General features: G+C 39.4%; 1 protein-coding gene across 4 annotated transcripts in view; it reads left to right on the top strand.

Moving 5' to 3' along the window:
- LOC119795660 (dipeptidyl aminopeptidase-like protein 6) overlaps window positions 1–17,519 on the top strand; it is a 127,620-nt gene that overhangs the window by 95,927 nt on the left and 14,174 nt on the right. For all 4 annotated transcript variants that reach the window (XM_038303745.1, XM_038303746.1, XM_038303744.1 and 1 more), the window contains exon 2: window positions 13,527–13,641. In XM_038303745.1, coding sequence (XP_038159673.1) covers window positions 13,527–13,641 — 115 coding nt within the window. The remainder of the gene's footprint in view (window positions 1–13,526; window positions 13,642–17,519) is intronic.

Raw genomic sequence — 17,519 nt, 5'->3', positions numbered from 1 at the left:
AAAGAGATGGTTAGACAAAGGGAGGTGGGGGGGAGACAGGAGTGAGAGGTAGGGGGGGGGAGAAAAGCTTGACCTTAAAAGATAGGCCATTGTTTGAGTTCTTTTATCCAGAATGAAAATAGCAATAAATAGATGGAGAGAAATGTTGTTGACTTCCCTTATGGGATTTTTCTGTCCTTTGTAGATGTCAGTGCTTAAACTGCATGGATTTATTTAGAAGTTTTCATGGAGAGGAGCTAAAGATGGCTGCTGCTCTCTTTTATTGATGCCCCTCTTATCGTTGGAAGGCTCAGATGTATTGGTGCTAGAAGATGATGGTCTAATGAAGCCAATCGAAAACATCTCACAACTTCAATGATGGTGTCATGGGTCAACGCATCGTTGGAGCTTTTAGAAAAGCTCTTAAGTAATAAACACATGCATTGCTGTGAAGGCATACAGGTGCTGGTCATAAAATTAGAATATCATGAAAAAGTAGATTGATTTCAGTAATTCCATTTAAAAAGTGAAACTTGTATATTATATTCATACATTACATACAAACTCATATATTTCAGATGTTTATTTTGTTTAATTTTGATGATTACAAATGACAACAAATGAAAATCTCAAATTCATCATATCAGAAAATTAGAATATTACTGAAGACCAATAAAAACAAAGGATTTATAGAAATGTTGGCCAACTGAAAAGTATGAACATGAAAAGTATGAGCATGTACAGCACTCAGTATTTAGTTGGGCCTCCTTTGGCCTGTATTACTGCAGCAATGCGGCGTGGCATGGAGTCGATCAGTCTGTGGCACTGCTCAAGTGTTATGATAGCCCAGGTTGCTCTAATAGTGGCTTTTAGCTCTTCTGAATTGTTGGGTCTGGTGTATTGCATCTTCTTCTTCACAATACCCCATAGATTTTCTATGGGGTTAAGGTCAGGAGAGTTTGCTGGCCAATTAAGAACAGGGATACCATGGTCCTTCAACCAGGTACTGGTAGCTTTGGCACTGTGTGCAGGTGCCAAGTCCTGTTGGAAAATGAAATCTGCATCTCCAAAAAGTTGGTCAGCTGCAGGAAGCATGAAGTGCTCTAAAACTTCCTGGTATGTGGCTGCGTTGACCCTGGACCTCAGAAAACACAATGGACCAACACCAGCAGATGACATGGCACCCCAAACCATCACTGACTGTGGAAACTTTACACTGGACTTCAAGCAACGTGGATGAAGTGCCTCTCTTCTTTTCCTCCAGACTCTGGGACCTTGATTTCCAAAGGAAATGCAAAATTTACTTTCATCAGAGAACATGACTTTGGACCACTCACCAGCAGTCCAGTCCTGTTTCTCTTTAGCCCAGGCAAGACGCTTCTGACGCTGTCTGTGGTTCAAGAGTGGCTTGACACAAGGAATGCGACAGCAGAAACCCATGTCTTTCATACGTCTGTGTGTGGTGGTTCTTGAAGCACTCACTCCAGCTGCAGTCCACTCTTTGTGAATCTCCCCCACATTTTTGAATGGGTTTTGTTTCACAATCCTCTCCAGGGTGCGGTTATCTCTCTTGCTTGTACACTTTTTTCGACCACATCTTTTCCTTCCCTTCGCCTCTCTATTAATGTGCTTGGACACTGAGCTCTGTGAACAGCCAGCCTCTTTAGCGATGACCTTTTGTGTCTTGCCCTCCTTGTGCAAGGTGTCGATGGTCGTCTTTTGGACAACTGTCAAGTCAGCAGTCTTCCCCATGATTGTGTAGCCTATAGAACTAGACTGAAAGACCATTTAAAGGCTTTTGCAGGTGGTTTGAGTTAATTAGCTGATTAGAGTGTGGCACCAGGGGCCATCAATTTTGAACCTTTTCACAATATTCTAATTTTCTGATATGATGAATTTGAGATTTTCATTTGTTGTCATTTGTAATCATCAAAATTAAACAAAATAAACATCTGAAATATATGAGTTTGTATGTAATGTATGAATATAATATACAAGTTTCACTTTTTAAATGGAATTACTGAAATCAATCTACTTTTTCATGATATTCTAATTTTATGACCAGCACCTGTATATCCCTTTACAGATTTATGGATGTTTTTTTTTTTTCTGGAAAACTTGTCTCATTGTTGTATCTTGTTTCAGAATACCATAAAAGTAGTTTAGAAATAATGGTTTAATTATTGAAAGAGACTAGAAATTAACTAAACCAACTTTTTCTTTCTGACAACATACAGTAAGTTCCCCCTTTTAAATGTAACAGTTTATATATTAACAAAATAATTTTACAGCAATTTAATGAGCCACATCAAAGCCCTGCCTGACCTGTAGGGTGAAGAAATGACTTTTGCAGAAACCCTTTCAACATGAAGCAAGTAAAAGATCCAAAAGTGACACCTGATGCCCTTGGAAATTGAAGAACAACTAAGAAAAAATAATTAGATCCACACTATCATCTCAAACAAAGTTTGGGTAACACGACTAAGGGTGGCACAGCTAGTTATCAGATTTAATGAGGTATATCTTTTTCATAGGACCAGGCTGGTTCCCTTAGTAAAATAACATAAAAAACTGTAGTGATCAGAGAAAAGGCAAACAGACAAAAGCAAACAAGCAAATACTTTCGTCTGCACTGTAAGCTGCTTAACATATCTTAACATAGAACGTGGAGATTCTCTTTGCCTTTGGGGGACTTCCTGGAAACAATGCTAATCATATCTTACAGGTTTTATGTGAAGGACTTCAGCCTGATTTGAGGATTTGTTTTGGTGCCTGAGTAGGTGGGTGCTCTATAGTTCACACATAGATACAGTACATCATTCTGCACAATCAACCTAACTAGAGCTTTTATACTTAGTAGCAGCAGACTTTTTGAGATTTAAGGTGGGTTTTAAAATAGACTGCTACTTTCTAGTCTGACTCTTACAAACCCCTTTTCAGCATTTGATGTGGAAGGAAGAAAAAAAAGAGGATGAATCATTTAAAGAAACAAGTGAAACATGTTTTGCTCTATTAGTGTTTTCTTACAGTGACAGGGTTTAGCCTGCTTCCAGATAGTGTTGATGACAAACTAGATAAATATACACAGATTTTTCTATGAACCAGCTGAACAGCTGAAAAGGGTCTATCTATTCTTTCTATTTTGAACTCAGTTGCTTAATGGGTTTATGTTCATCCCTTTCAATTAGCTATTTTAGTTAGTGTATGCCTAGTTATTACATTTCTGCTCATACCATTTCATTCTTTAATGTAAAAATATTTTTTATGTAATAAATTGTAAAATTTGCGTTTATTTTATTAGATATGTTAAAGTATTGATAACCCATATATATGAGTTTATTTTATTAGATATGTTAAAGTATTGATAACCCATATATATGAGTAACTAGGTATACATGTCAAATAATTTCATGTAACTAAGTTTTAAGTATTTAAAATGTTTGAGGCTTTAATAACTATTTGGTTTATTTGAAATATGAAAGATCATGAACTCAAATCAAATAAAAATAAACTTTGCTCTTAGACAAATCTACCGAAGTACTATAGCCAGGTTCCAATAGAATACGGCCACAGTAAAATAGGAAATTGCTTAAAATCTTTAGAAATCAAAACGTTTTCTTTTACAGGCATCTCCTTTATATAAATCCAGAATGTTTGTTTTAGAAAAAAAAATCAACAAATCAGAAGCCTGTAATGGTTGAGGCTTTAATTACCCAGCCCCTGCTTTTGTTAAACATTGAGAAAATGTGCAAGCTTTATTAACCAGAAGTTTCTTAAAGAGATATCTTTCCAGTGGCGGCTGGCAGACTTTTCTCCAGGGGGGGGCTATAAATTCAAACTAGACGTATACCAGAAACCAATCACACATATACTAAGCTATCACACCAGTATGTTCATATGAATGCCAACAACAAAAAACAACATTATAAAAACAATTTATAAAAACAAAAATATAATTTCATGTACAGGTTTACTTTTGATACATAAATATTGCCCTTTTGAGGCTTTATAGAGGCAAATCTGTGTTTTGCATGGTCCAATATGGTGTCATAAACCTAAAAAAAAGTAATGTACCAGTTTAATAGTCAGCTTTATATTTTTTTAATATATAAAAGCTATTTATTTTCTGAGAATGTGTTTATTTAAGAGCAATTAAGGGCAAACTAAGAATTTCCTTGTAGCTAAATCAGGTCCTGGAAAAAGACAGAGTGAACCGTCTTTATCTGTCTTTGACTGCTGATTAATTTTGATGTTCGGCTGATCAAGTCCACACAGTTTCACCTCCTGCTTCTCTTGGTAAGATTGCTTTAAGGGATTTCACTTCTGCTACTCAACCTGTCAATCAGCCGCACTATGACTGTGACGACAGCTCCTGTCAGCTCAGGGCCCCGAGCTCACCTATCGTTTTGCACTACAGAGGAGCTACAGCCCATGTACAACTTTTAATGAGAGTCTATGGCCAAAGATTTTTGTGCCCTAGGGTGAAAATACGTCATCAATCTGACGACACACAAAACAGCTTTGCTCATCATTAAAGATTAAATATTTTTCTTGCACATCTAAAAATATATTCATGTATTTCGAAATATTTAATTTTATATTTTACTTTTTACTCTTAATCAAGGTCATTGGGTTGGTGGGGCAACGACCTAGTACCCTATGTTGACCAACCGCCACTGTATCTTTCTTCTGTTTTTGAGAAAAAAATCTATGTAAAATCCCACTTTTATTTTTAACCTACACCAACAGGTGCACCAACAGGTGCTAATAATGTCTCTGTTAACTACAAAAAGTACAAAAAAAACCCCGATCATGACTAAAAGCTTTTCCCCCAAAACTTAACATTTCCTCTCAGACATTCCCTTTGCTGACTTGTAATTGAACTTCAATGGAAATAGAGAACAACATGGGTCATTTATTGATACCCTTCTAGAACACAGGCAGAGCCAAATGCCTGTCCGAGGGCCTGCTTCAAATGATGACCATTTTAGATTACAAGGCAACAGATACAAGGGCAGTGGCGTTATCTGCAAGCCCGTCAAAGCATTGGAAAATGTTATTTTTGGCTCAGGGATAGATTTACATCAGTACCTTATGCCCATCGATGTATAATAATACAGGTGAGTTAGGATAAGTTGAATCTAGGATGTTCACTTTAATCTGAACACATTTTCCACAGCAGCAGTAAATCAGCTTATTGATGCCACTAAAAAAGAAAACTTTTTCTTTTTTTCCCCTCTATGTGTGCTCACTGCCTCAGTATTGGTTTGCTTTGCTGTAAGGCAAATGGCAGAGACAGTAGGTGCAAAGGCAAAGAAAACACGGGAGCAGTTTCAGCATTTAATTGAAAGTAACTGGCAGCGTTGCACTTTGGAGGCTTCAAAGACGCACACTGCAGGCTCCCTCTGCCGAGCAGACGAGCTGTCTCATTTTCACGTGTACATGGACCCCTCGTTAACTTGTGGATGCTTCACTGAGCTGCCCCACAAGCACTCTCGCCGCTACAGGCAGCAGGAGACCAGGCCTAATTGGCAACACGGTTATGAACAGCTGGACCGATATGGGTGGCTGGAGCTCCTCAGCCTCCTCAGTATCTGTGAGCTGGGAGATTAATTTGAATAGCTCTTGTTTGTGCAAACAGATCATGACCTCTAATTTAAAAGCCCCATGTAGTAACCCTGATTTAGGACCTAAATATTTTAATCCGAAGGCTATTTATGATAATACTGTGGGTACTTTAGTACAATTATTCCTCACTATACTTGATTTTTATCAGATTAAACCATTTATGACGCAATATAGAAGCTTTTATGTGGCCATGCAATGGACTCTAAGATCAGGGAATCAACCTTTGACTTCATTTTTCTGCTTTGACCTTTTCTGAGCATTTGTATTGTTTTTTACTTATAAGGCATAATCCACATTTAATAGCTTACTTATACATGCAAAGTTCTGTCTATAATATCTGCAATTTAAATGCACAGCATCACCCCTTTGAAAGAGGACATCCTGATAAAAAATGTTACCAAAAAACAAACAGCTCTCCCCGTGAATACAGCATCATTAGGTCAAATCTTTCTGGTAGAATTAGGGCTCCTGGAAAAGCAAAATAAATGCTATTTGTAAGGCTAATGGTAATCATTTAAATAATTTACCCACTGGATGGAACAATTATGACAGAATATAAATCAGAAATAAGTTTAAGTGTAAGTAACCTTTAAAAACCACAGGGACATTTTACTTATGGTCCTTTCAACCAAAACTTGTCTAGTGACGCAGAATTCGCATAAATTTCATCTTGTTTTTTCTGCGACTCATTATTCTATGAACACAAGGAGTTTGCAGCACTGCTGATATGTTGTATCATAGGTTTTCTTATGCAGACGTTTAGAAGACGTTTCACCTCTTATCCAAGAGGCTTCTTCAGTTCTAACTGGTGCGGGGGAGCACTGAGATTAATATAGTCTAGGTCGGTCTCAGTCATCCAGGTCATACTCATTCCAAAACAAATAAAAATAAACAATCCAATGAACTTTGTTTGCATGTTTCAATTCTGAATTGAAAAAGCTGCCTCGATGGGAGATGAAACATCTTCAAACTTGGAAACAAAGTCCAGTGGATTTCTTTTTTTTTTTTTTTTTACTTTTTTGGATATACTGTAGAGCCGGGCTTACACTGGGCAATTTTCAGGGGGGATTTTCCAGTCATGCGAGAATTTCTGGAATCGGGCCGACTTTCAGCCTGATCGTGCGTCGCACGTCGTGTAGTGTACAGGGGGTTACGAGGGGTGATCAGCCTCTCAGGACCACCTCCTGATAAGGAATCATGAGGTCGGGAGAAAATCAAACATGTTTTTATTTTCTCCGGACCGTCGTGGGCAAATCGCTCAGTGCGCAAACAAGGATTCTTCTTTTTCTTCTTCCTCTCAGATGAAAATACAGCAGCATGACAATAGTAGCAACGTTTGCTCAGCCATGTCTTTGTCCAAATACATTGTCGCCTTTTCTTTTTAGGGCTTTCAGCACAAAATTGCACAAATTGCCAAGGCAGAGCATTTCACTCTAGTGAGCTTAATATTCCCCTTCTACAGTATTTGTTTGGCTTCCAGATAGACGAGTCAGAGCATCTCACTGCAGAGCTGAGTCGACGTGGTTATTAGTCGTACAGTGTCAGCAGGTAGATCGCATGAGAGCGTCAGGCTGAACATAAATCGTGAGCAGCGAACTCACACTGTACGACGAAACCCTGCGGTTTCGTCGTACAGTGTGAGCTGTAGCTGCGTGCAACGATTGAAAAAATCACAGATTGTACACTCGGCGTTAGTCCAACAAAGAATTAGTGGGAACAAAAGGTGACTTTCATCCCCCCTCTGATTGGTAAAGGAGGTCACAATGGGGGGTGTTAATGGTCGTTAGGGGGTTCTTAACCCTTTCGTCAGAGTGGATTTAGTCACATGCCCCATTGGAGTGTGAGTCAAGTGAGGGATGGTGAAAGGTGAATCTTCAGGGTATTTTTCTCACACACACAAACACATGCACCCGCACAAATCGATATAAAATTATTAAAACAACATCACAGAATAATATCAGGACTTAAGGCAGCACGCGGATTACAAATTATTTATAAACCTAACAGTTAAGGGAATAAAAGTCCTCAAGTAGGAGTCTAAACTCATTGTGAAAAGGATGCTGTGGATTATTGAGTAATGATGTTGCTCTCTTAGTTTAAGTTTAAGATCAGCTTAAACTTTCCTACAAGCCAAGTTCAAGACCCATTAGTTTAGTCAGTGATGCGCCGATTCTTTTTTTTTTTCTCTTCTGATATAGCTCTGATACTTGAAGTTCGACATCTGCAGAGCACTGTTTTATTTAAAACTAAATAAAGAAGAAGTGTAGGGTTAAGGGTCTTGCTCACCGAGCCAGAGTGGCAGTCTGCAGGAGTGGTGGATTGAACACAATCTCGGGATTCAAAGCCCTATGCCCTAACCACTACGCCGCCACTCCCCATTAAACATTACTGATGGTTTTTAAGAGCCTTCAATTAACTCCTCTCTTCAAGAAAGTATGTATATGTATGATTGTACTCATGTGTATTTTCCAGTATGGGCAACTTGAGGTTAGTATAAGTTTAGAAAAGGAAGTAAATTCTGTTAACAAGAACAATTCCATCCTAAACAAAGAAATTTGCTATTTTAATGGTTCAAGTTGACTGTATCCATTAAATCAAAGACAAGTATCCACAAAGGGATAAACGTTTCTGCAATTTAAGAGACTTTTTAACCTAAACTGAATGTATTATTCGACTCTGATGAATACATCTTTCCCTATGGATCAGACCCATTTTCCCCAATAACCATTGTAGAACTGGCTATGGGAGCTGAAACAGATTTCATTATTGGATCAGTGCATCTTTATTCAGTGCTATCTTATAGACAATGAGGCTGTGCAAGCATTAAGAGCTTTAACCTGATTAACTTACATTTGTATGCTACTTTGGCAAATTATGAAAGACTTAAGGCTGATATAAACGCAGAAACCAGGTTATCTACTTTTGTGTCGCAGTGAACGCAAATGTGCCCCCGCCCCTTCCTCAGACACTCTGGTGCACCTTTCCAAAATTGTAGGTGACCTCAGACAGTGCCACAGACAGGAGGCCTCTGATTGGTTAAATCTACATCCGCTCTACACTATGCGTATTTCCTGTTTGGTACCTTACCTGCTTGTTTTGTTTATATGACCGCCATCGTGGAAAGCGACTTGTAAAGTTGGACCAGCTAGAATAGCAAGGTGTGTGAGAACGCTGGGGCTCTTTTTCCACCTGCATCCCCACTCCATCCTAGTGTCCCTCCGTTGTTACACAAACTTACCCCCACTTCCTCACCGCCTCAGCCGTATCTGGACCTACAGCTAGTTTGTGATTGTCCCTCTTGCGTTGCGGCGTGCAATAACTTAGCGCAGACCGTGCTTTAATATTGGGCATAAATTAGAAATATCTGCGTTAAGCTCGCTGCAACACACTGCTGCGGGGAGGATAACCAGCCCATTACTGTTTCAACTGGTTGTTATATATGGAGCCTAGGCGGAAGAAGCTCATTGTTTTTCATACTCCCACCTGCGACACAACCAATAAACTTTGAACCACAGCTCCACAAAAGCTAATCGTTTCATGAGTCGGTGTTTGTATGGAGGACCCAAACGCAGAGACCAGTAGGCAGAGGTGAATTAAAGTGGTTTTATTAAAGTTCACAGATCCAGGAGCAGGAATCAGAGTCCAAAAGTAAACAGCAAACGAACCTGAACCAAGGAGACATCAGTGGTAAATCCAAACTAGGAGCCAGGGAGAGATGAGGTACACAGACAGAAGTTAGACAGGATGTTTGACGAGGATCCAGCAAACACGAACTGAACAGAGAGGGCTTTTAAAGGGGACAGAGACAGAGAGAGAGCTGACGAGGAAATTGGCAGCAGGTGCTTGGCAGGACAGAGAAACAGAGGAAGGGAGGACACAAGAGGGCAGCAGAGGACAACAAATGGATAACAGGAACAATCAGGCCAGGACCATGACAGTACCCCCCACCTAAGGGTGGATCCCAGACGCCCTAAAATGTCCAGAAACTAAAAACAACCCACCCAGGGTGGGCGAGGGAAACAAAAAGTCTCTGGAGGCCGTTGGGCCGGAGCTAAGAGAGACGCTCTGGAGGCCGGCTGTGGGGCCGGAGCTGAGAGAGACGCTCTGGAGGCCGGCCGTGGGGCCGGAGCTGAGAGAGACGCTCTGGAGGCCGGCCGTGGGCCGGAGCTGAGAGAGACGCTCTGGAGGCCGGCCGTGGGGCCGGAGCTGAGAGAGACGCTCTGGAGGCCGGCGTCTCCAATGCAGCAGAAACCTAGGAGGAGGACGCCGCCACCGCAGGATGCGCCGAGGAGGACGCCGCCTCCGCTTCAGCAGGATGCGCCGAGGAGGACGCCGCCTCCGCTTCAGCAGGATGCGCCAGGGAGGACGCCGCCTCCGCTTCAGCAGGATGCGCCGGGGAGGACGCCGCCTCCGCTTCAGCAGGATGCGCCGGGGAGGACGCCGCCCCCACTTCAGCAGAATGCGCCGGGGAGGACGCCGCCCCCGCTTCAGCAGGATGCGCCGGGGAGGACGCCGCCCCCGCTTCAGCAGGATGCGCCGGGGAGGACGCCGCCTCCGCTTCTGTTGCTCTGCAACAGCCTCAGAGGGAGCCGTCGACTGCGGCTCTGGAACAGGATCAGACGAGGCCGCCCACTGCGGCTCAGGAACAGGATCAGACGGGGTCGCCCACTGCGGCTCAGGAACAGGATCAGACGAGGCCGCCAACTGCGGCTCAGGAACAGGCTCGGGCGGGGCCGCCCACTGCGGCTCAGGAACAGGATCAGGCTCGGACGGGGCCGCCCACTGCGGCTCAGGAACAGGATCAGACGAGGCCGCCCACTGCGGCTCAGGAACAGGCTCGGACGGGGCCGCCTACTGCGGCTCAGGAACAGGATCAGGCTCGGACGGGGCCGCCCACTGCGGCTCAGGAACAGGTTCAGACGAGGCCGCCCACTGCGGCTCAGGAACAGGATCAGGCTCGGACAGGGCCGCCCACTGCGGCTCAGGAACAGCCTCCGAAGGGGCCGCCCACTGCGGCACAGGAACCACCATGGAGGGGGACTTGAAGGCTTGGGGCGCCCGCTACCAAATAAAAAAAGCAAGTAGTATTATGGAAATAACTGTGCATAGGAAGAGAAAAAAATACTACCATATACTACTAACCACCATTATTTCTTAAGTTATCAGAAGTAAAATATCTAATCAATAACCCTTGCAAATTAGCAACACTGAATAGATAGATAATAGAAATCTTGTCTACAACCCACTGTCTACATGTTGTCTACAACCCAGATTATCCCACATAAAGTCATCAAAGTCATGTCAGACCTGTATCACTCTAAATCACTTAATCTTGCCTTAATAGTATACTTACTTTCATTTCATATATTTCCCCCAGACTGGTGATGCATTGCTGTGTTTTTATCCTCAGAATGGTATTTTGGTGTTAAAGACTTTGGGCACAACAGTTGCAGTGGCTGAGTTTTATTTCCTACATGCTCTATGAAACAAACCTGGGTTACCTGGTTTGCTGATGAGTGGGTCTCTGGGAAGGTGAAGGGCTCATTCATGTTTTTCTATAACCGATAGCAAAGCTTTTCTTCACAAAATATTTCACTAACCTTTTCAAAAATTGCTTATTTGGTAAAGTTTGCTAATTTCCCCTTGAGACAAGTCATTCAATTACATGTTGTAGTAGACTAACAATACTGTATGAACTAAAGCATGAGGGTTATTGTTTAACATGAAACTGATATCATCTATTGAACAAGAAAACTTTTCTTTAGTTCTAAATAAAAGCTATTATAACTAATCTACAGCTTAATATCAAATATAGTCCATGCAAACATGAAGTGAGCCTTAGAGGTAGAGTAAATTGGTAGTTAACCCTCATTCAAAGCTGCTTTAAAAACCATCTGTTTCTGTGTCTTTCCAATGGACACAACAGATTTAGAAGTGAGTGTTGTTGTGTGTGTTAGTGCAAGTGCAATTACACAAGAGCATTGCCTCCACGCCCAAGTAGTTGGAGACATATGCTTTCTGGTTTGGGCCAGTCATCTCTGGCCACCAGTTTGCAGCCTCCCACATGTCTGCTCTTAAAATGTTTTCTGTGTCCTGTGGATTTTTCCAGTAGATGCGCCTCAAACAGTGCTGATTAGCTATCTACCATCTGCTGAGCTACGTGAGGGGAGCAGCTCATTATTCTGCCCGTTGCGCCTGCTCTGAAACCGTCTCTCCACTCCAGCTATCAGGCAAAGCTGCGGGGACTCCTCATAGCCAAGCAGCAGGGAGCAGCTCGATGATTGCAGAGTTATAGTGCACGAAAAGTGGTTGAGTTGTAAGCATCTGTCTGTCAGCGTATGGGCTGTTCAATGGCCAATCTTTTGCTTTCCAGCTGCGACCATACAATGTGCTTTTGTTCCATGTGGGATGAGATTAATCTTAAAAAATTGTGTGCATCCAAGGTCATCCAGAGACGTTATCTTTACAGTAGGAAAGATAAGCCTGTCTTGTTAAATCATGTTTTATAAAAGGGTTGTAGTTACTATTAGCTCTTTACAATGACTTTATGTCCAATAAACGTCCAGTCTTGTTATTTGACAAATATGTCACTTTTATAACGTATTCAGACTCCTAAAGGCTTCACAGCTAACACTGACCCTAAAAGAAAAATATATTTTATGTAATTTTATCATTAAATTATGCAAAGATAATTTTAAGCTCCCATGTTGCTTATTGTCACGTTGCTTTGAGTCTGAAAACATAGTTTTCACAACTCAGAGATTAACCCTGTCATGCATGAATTATTATAAACAGGATATTTTACTAAGAGTTTTTATACATCCTTAGGAATGTCAAACAAGGTTTAAAAAAAAATATATCTTCTATAAATATTTATCTTTTCACTCAAGTGTACTTTATACATTTTATACTGTAAAAAGCAGTATGCCAACAAGGTAGTTGCATGGATTTAATTGTAAATTAGTTTTCCAGTTGTAATATGGTATTCTGTTGGAATGGTGGTTCCTCTGCTCCCTTGTAGAAAGTGAAATAACCAAGGTGTTTGGTCTTTTTCAGTGTGTTTAAGCCATCTTGATTTACTGACTTTTTTTTTACCATAACGATCAACAAATGGGATTTTTTAGTAGCGGATGATGGAATAGCTTCCACTAGACTGGACTATATGCACAAGTGCCCAAAATTGAAGTCATGTATATATAAAAAATAAAAAAAACTTTTAAAAGCCTCTAAACTGTAGTGATCACTATGCATGAAAGGGCTGCTGATGGTGATATCTTATTAATATGGTCTCTGTGATGCAATGGTGCTGGTCTAGATGTTTAGATGGAGGTTCTTTACTTTGGATTCAAAATTGTGTTGTGACTGAAAAGAGGCTTGAAAAGCTACTTCTTGTTAAAGTAAAGCTCTTATCGAAGATGGGTTCAAAACACAGTCTGGAGGCCCAGCAGAGCTTATTTAAAATAGATGACTGAAATTGTATTTTGATGCACAACAAACATCTGTTGCTATGGCATTCCAGTTTCAATGTTTATGATTAGTCGGAAGGCCCTTAAAGTAAGATAGACAGGGTTTAAAAGGTCTGTTTTTTCATATATTAGAGCATTTCAATTTAAAATGAAACTAAATGGTTAAGCTTCATGAGCTCCGTTTTTGTCTAATTTAAGACAGTCCAGTGCAGCTGCAGATGGTCTTCTATAAAAACAATCATCCAATTGCCTAAAAGGCCACAAAACCATTCTATTAAAAAAAAAGAAAAAGAAAAAAAGAAAAGGCTTTTAATTCAAAATGTTTTTGTTTGATTAGGTCAAAAGATCCAGCTGACGAGCTGAGGTGGGAAGAAGAGTGAAGTTTTGGAAAATAAACACATTTTTTTTATAACTGTATCTGTTTGTAACACATTGTATGTTTATCGTTTTTAGGACCTCGTGGGCAGTGCGCCTCCTCAGAGGAACTGGAAGGGAATAGCGATCGCCCTCCTGGTCATCCTGATCATATGCTCTCTGATTGTCACCTCCGTTATCTTGCTGACGCCTAGTATGTATCACACATAAAAACTCAAACAATATTCTGAAGGGCGCCATGACCACATGGTGATACATTCAAAGAGTGTGTTTTTCCATGACATTCACATGTTTTTCAAGTTTTTTGGAGGCTTTTTCCTGCTGCTTCAATTCCACATCAAATGATGGTTTTGGCAACTTGTAGAAAATCCCCTCTTTCTTCTACCAGTCATGATTATTTGACATCTTTTAACTGCACCATTTTATCGCACTAGGAAGCAGAGTCTTTTCATCTTTTCACAGAAAAAGAAAGTGGGCAAAAAGAAAAAGTATGGAAGCAAAACATATCTTCATGTTGTTGATGCTCTATTTCCTCAGACCAGGTTGTGTAAGATGGGATTTGTATTTAAAGATGTTACTATAGTTGCCCAGATTTTCCTAACACTGCAGAATGTGGCCAAACTTTTAACTCAGGATATTATTCTTTATTACCATAAATCTACAACTGATATTTGGATGATATGTTTACTAATTGCATGTGTTCTAATCGAAAAATACATAAATATGCAAGCAATTAACAGTAATGCAGGTAAATATGAACTGATTTGCTTGAAGAAAATAAAAGGCTTTATTTTGGAGATAATGTAATAAATTTAGGAAAAAAATATCAATAATGCTAAACCTGAAAGGTGCTTAATAAAAATAATGCCTAAAAAGTTTACATGTTTTATTACTTTTCATATTTAATTATATAGACAAAAAAGCAAACCTTTAGTTATAAATAATTATGTATTTTTGTAAATAGTATATTTTCTGTAGTTCTATTTAATTTGTGGAAAAAACAGTCCTTTTACAAGTCATATTTTATTTCAAACACCAGCTATTATAGCTGTTGATAATTTATTTTAAGATTATTAAAGTTCCTTTTGAAAAAATTTCTTTCCCTTAACTTTACATATTCCTTGGTTAAAAATGTGACAAAAGACAAGTTCTAATTATAAGTTCGATTTAGTCCGTTTATAGCAATTGTTGCTAGTATTTTGTCATGTCGACTGCTTAAACTAAGTTAAAATCTTCAATGAATGAGTGGTTGTAAATTTATCATGTTTTGTTTCAAATTAGGTATTGTCATAAGGGAGATCTAAAACCAACATGTGCAACTGTAATAAAAGATTTAAATCTGTTCTGGGCAAGAGGTGAAAACACGCTGCAAATACATTAATGCTCTGTAAGTACAAAGGGACTGATCTTTAAAGATTACAAATAAGAGCCGCTAAATTGCATGCATAATTGCTATTTTCTATATCATTTACAACGATTCGTCTTAATTTTTATTGCGTTACATATTATCGCTACATGCTCCATCACAACCTGAATAAGAAGAAAAAGAAGGGGACAAAAAGGTATTTGCACAGATGCAGCACAGGAGGAGACAGACTGATAGATTGTACTTTAAAGGCAATAATGGCTGTTGAGTCCTACTTTCTTTATTATGTGAAGATTTACACTAAGCGCCTCAGAAAGGGCTCAGCGCTGCCATCCACAGAGGTGGATGGACCTTTATGCATCTTTGTATATAGGTACAGGAAGAAGTGGATTAGCCAAGGCTGAAAATTAAAACTGAATACTGACAGAATAGGTCAATTGTTGGTTATGACTGATTATCTATTAACCCTGCATTATATTAGGTGGTTTAACTCTGACAAGTATCTCCGCTGTCATTATGAGGAACAGAGGGCAGAGAGACTTTTACCTGAACTGTACTTGTGATTAAAGACTCTTAAAGACTGGTTGTGATGGGAACAGTATGAGCCTTCCATGGTAGCTTCCAGGATTCAGTTTTACATAAATTAAAACATGCATATTAATAATAAAAAGAAAAAAATGATTAGTTTCTATATTTTATTTAAAATAGGTAAGTTAATGTGTTTTTCTCAACACAAAGTATTTTATAGTGAATACTTCACTTAGTGCTGAGTACAACCAATAGACTGTTCTGTAAATTATTTATTACAATTTCGGCAGGATTAATGAAAGTGTTTTTTTCAAAACAGGAATGAAGGGCTTCATGAGCAGCAAATTTATTGTGGAAGAAATATATAAATATAAAGAATGTTAATCTAATGTTTGGGAAGCTTTTATCCCAATGATTGAAACTCGGTGTGCCTTCATACTTAAGCTATTTTTGAAAAAAGATATACGAGTAAAATTGTTTCTTTGCCTGATTGCCATCCACTTAGACTGAATTGTGCATTACTAAAACAAATTGATGTCCTATGACAATATGAATACTTTTTACTCGCTGTAAAACCAGCCTCAAATTTTTTTTATCTGTGAAGGCCAGAGGACTGAACACAGCCAAATATAAAGCTGTGCTACTGTCTGGTCCTTGGTATTGCAGAATGAACACTGTTGCAGCTCCATAGAATCTGTCACACTCAGGGCCTACTGAGACATTAGGACAGGCTTGGAAGAGGGCCCTCTGACAAAAGTTGCCTTGGGCTGCAAAAAGTTTGCCACAGCATATATATGGTAAGCACTGCATACCTAGATATACACAATCAATAAAACGTTTCAGTATAGAGGGTACTTTGCCTATGAAAGGAGCTTGGGATTACAGAAAACAGATAAAGTAATATAGAGATCTCTTTGAGCCTCAAAAAACAAAAAAAATAACAATATGGGACATGCATGGTTTATCGTCTTCCCCTCTTTATGAAAAAAAATTCAACAAACTTCACAGAAAGCTACTGAGCGACTCCTTTCAATGCTTTAGTGTGGACTTTTTAATCCTAGTTTCCATTATATTTTGTATATATCAAAATAATGTATCTATTCCATTTTAAGGCACCCTCTTACCGAATAGAAATCATAGATGCATATTTTCAAGACCTTGAAAAAGACAGGTTTCTTGTTTATATAGGGTCTGGTTCAATAATTTCAATTTGTAGTATTTTGTATGGTCTGCTCCTATATGAGTTGATGATCAATGTATTGCCCCAGTGGCCTGAAGCACTTCCATAATGCACATTTAGTTATCAGGTTTTCTTACATTTTCTAAACAGTTGTTATTTCCACTCACAGGAATGTTTATTTACATGTGTTTTGTGTTCTTGTGTTTTATATTGGACTCACGCTGTCACAAAAGTTACTTATACTGAACGCTGCAACCAGGTTTATGCTACGTTCACAACGCAAAAAAATACAATGAATTGAAGTAAATACTTAAAATGTTTTGAATTAAATGATTTGGGTAAGCTGAAAAACAGTTGCTAAAGATGTAAAAATCGTGAAACTTTCAGAAAAGTGTTGTATAGAGAAGTTCTAAGAAAATGTGTTGCATAAATGTTTTGTGAAAAGTAAGGGTTGATATTCTGATGCATGTTTAGTGTATTGCTAATAGATAAAACAACTCTTTTGAGGTTTTTTTTAAATCCTCTTAACAGCCCCTTAACCATGGGGACAAACAAGTTGTGCATTTAAGACACATGTTTAGCAGTTTAACACAGCATACAGTTTTCCTGTTCCCACGGCTGACTTTACTTTCAGCACTGCAGCCTGCAAACTAACCTCCTGTGATTGTCTTGACTGCTGCATTTTCCCTCCTGCAGTTCAGACAGCTGTTTTAATTTGATGACCCTCTTGCAGTAAGGAATATTTTACAGAGGACATGGAGTCTTTTTTTATTCTGAGCTCTTTTTTTACACAGAGACAAGTCATTGTTTCATTGGATAAAAAAAGCTTTTAAAGTGTAATACTATTCATGGCTGTTTTAATGGGTATGATAATGTGGTAAAAGCTCCAGGCGGATGTCAGATTCAATTTCCCTTTAGACATTTGCCTCACTTCTACACTGCCTTGCAAAGGGATACAATTGCTCAGATTTTTAGCTCATAAAATATTTATAATGAC

The sequence above is a fragment of the Cyprinodon tularosa genome, unplaced genomic scaffold (genome assembly GCF_016077235.1).
Source record: "Cyprinodon tularosa strain WSP-4 unplaced genomic scaffold, ASM1607723v1 ctg52, whole genome shotgun sequence".
In the NCBI taxonomy this organism is placed as follows: domain Eukaryota; kingdom Metazoa; phylum Chordata; class Actinopteri; order Cyprinodontiformes; family Cyprinodontidae; genus Cyprinodon; species Cyprinodon tularosa.
Note: the sequence above shows the minus strand (reverse complement) of the source record. Positions and strands in the feature narration are given on the sequence as shown.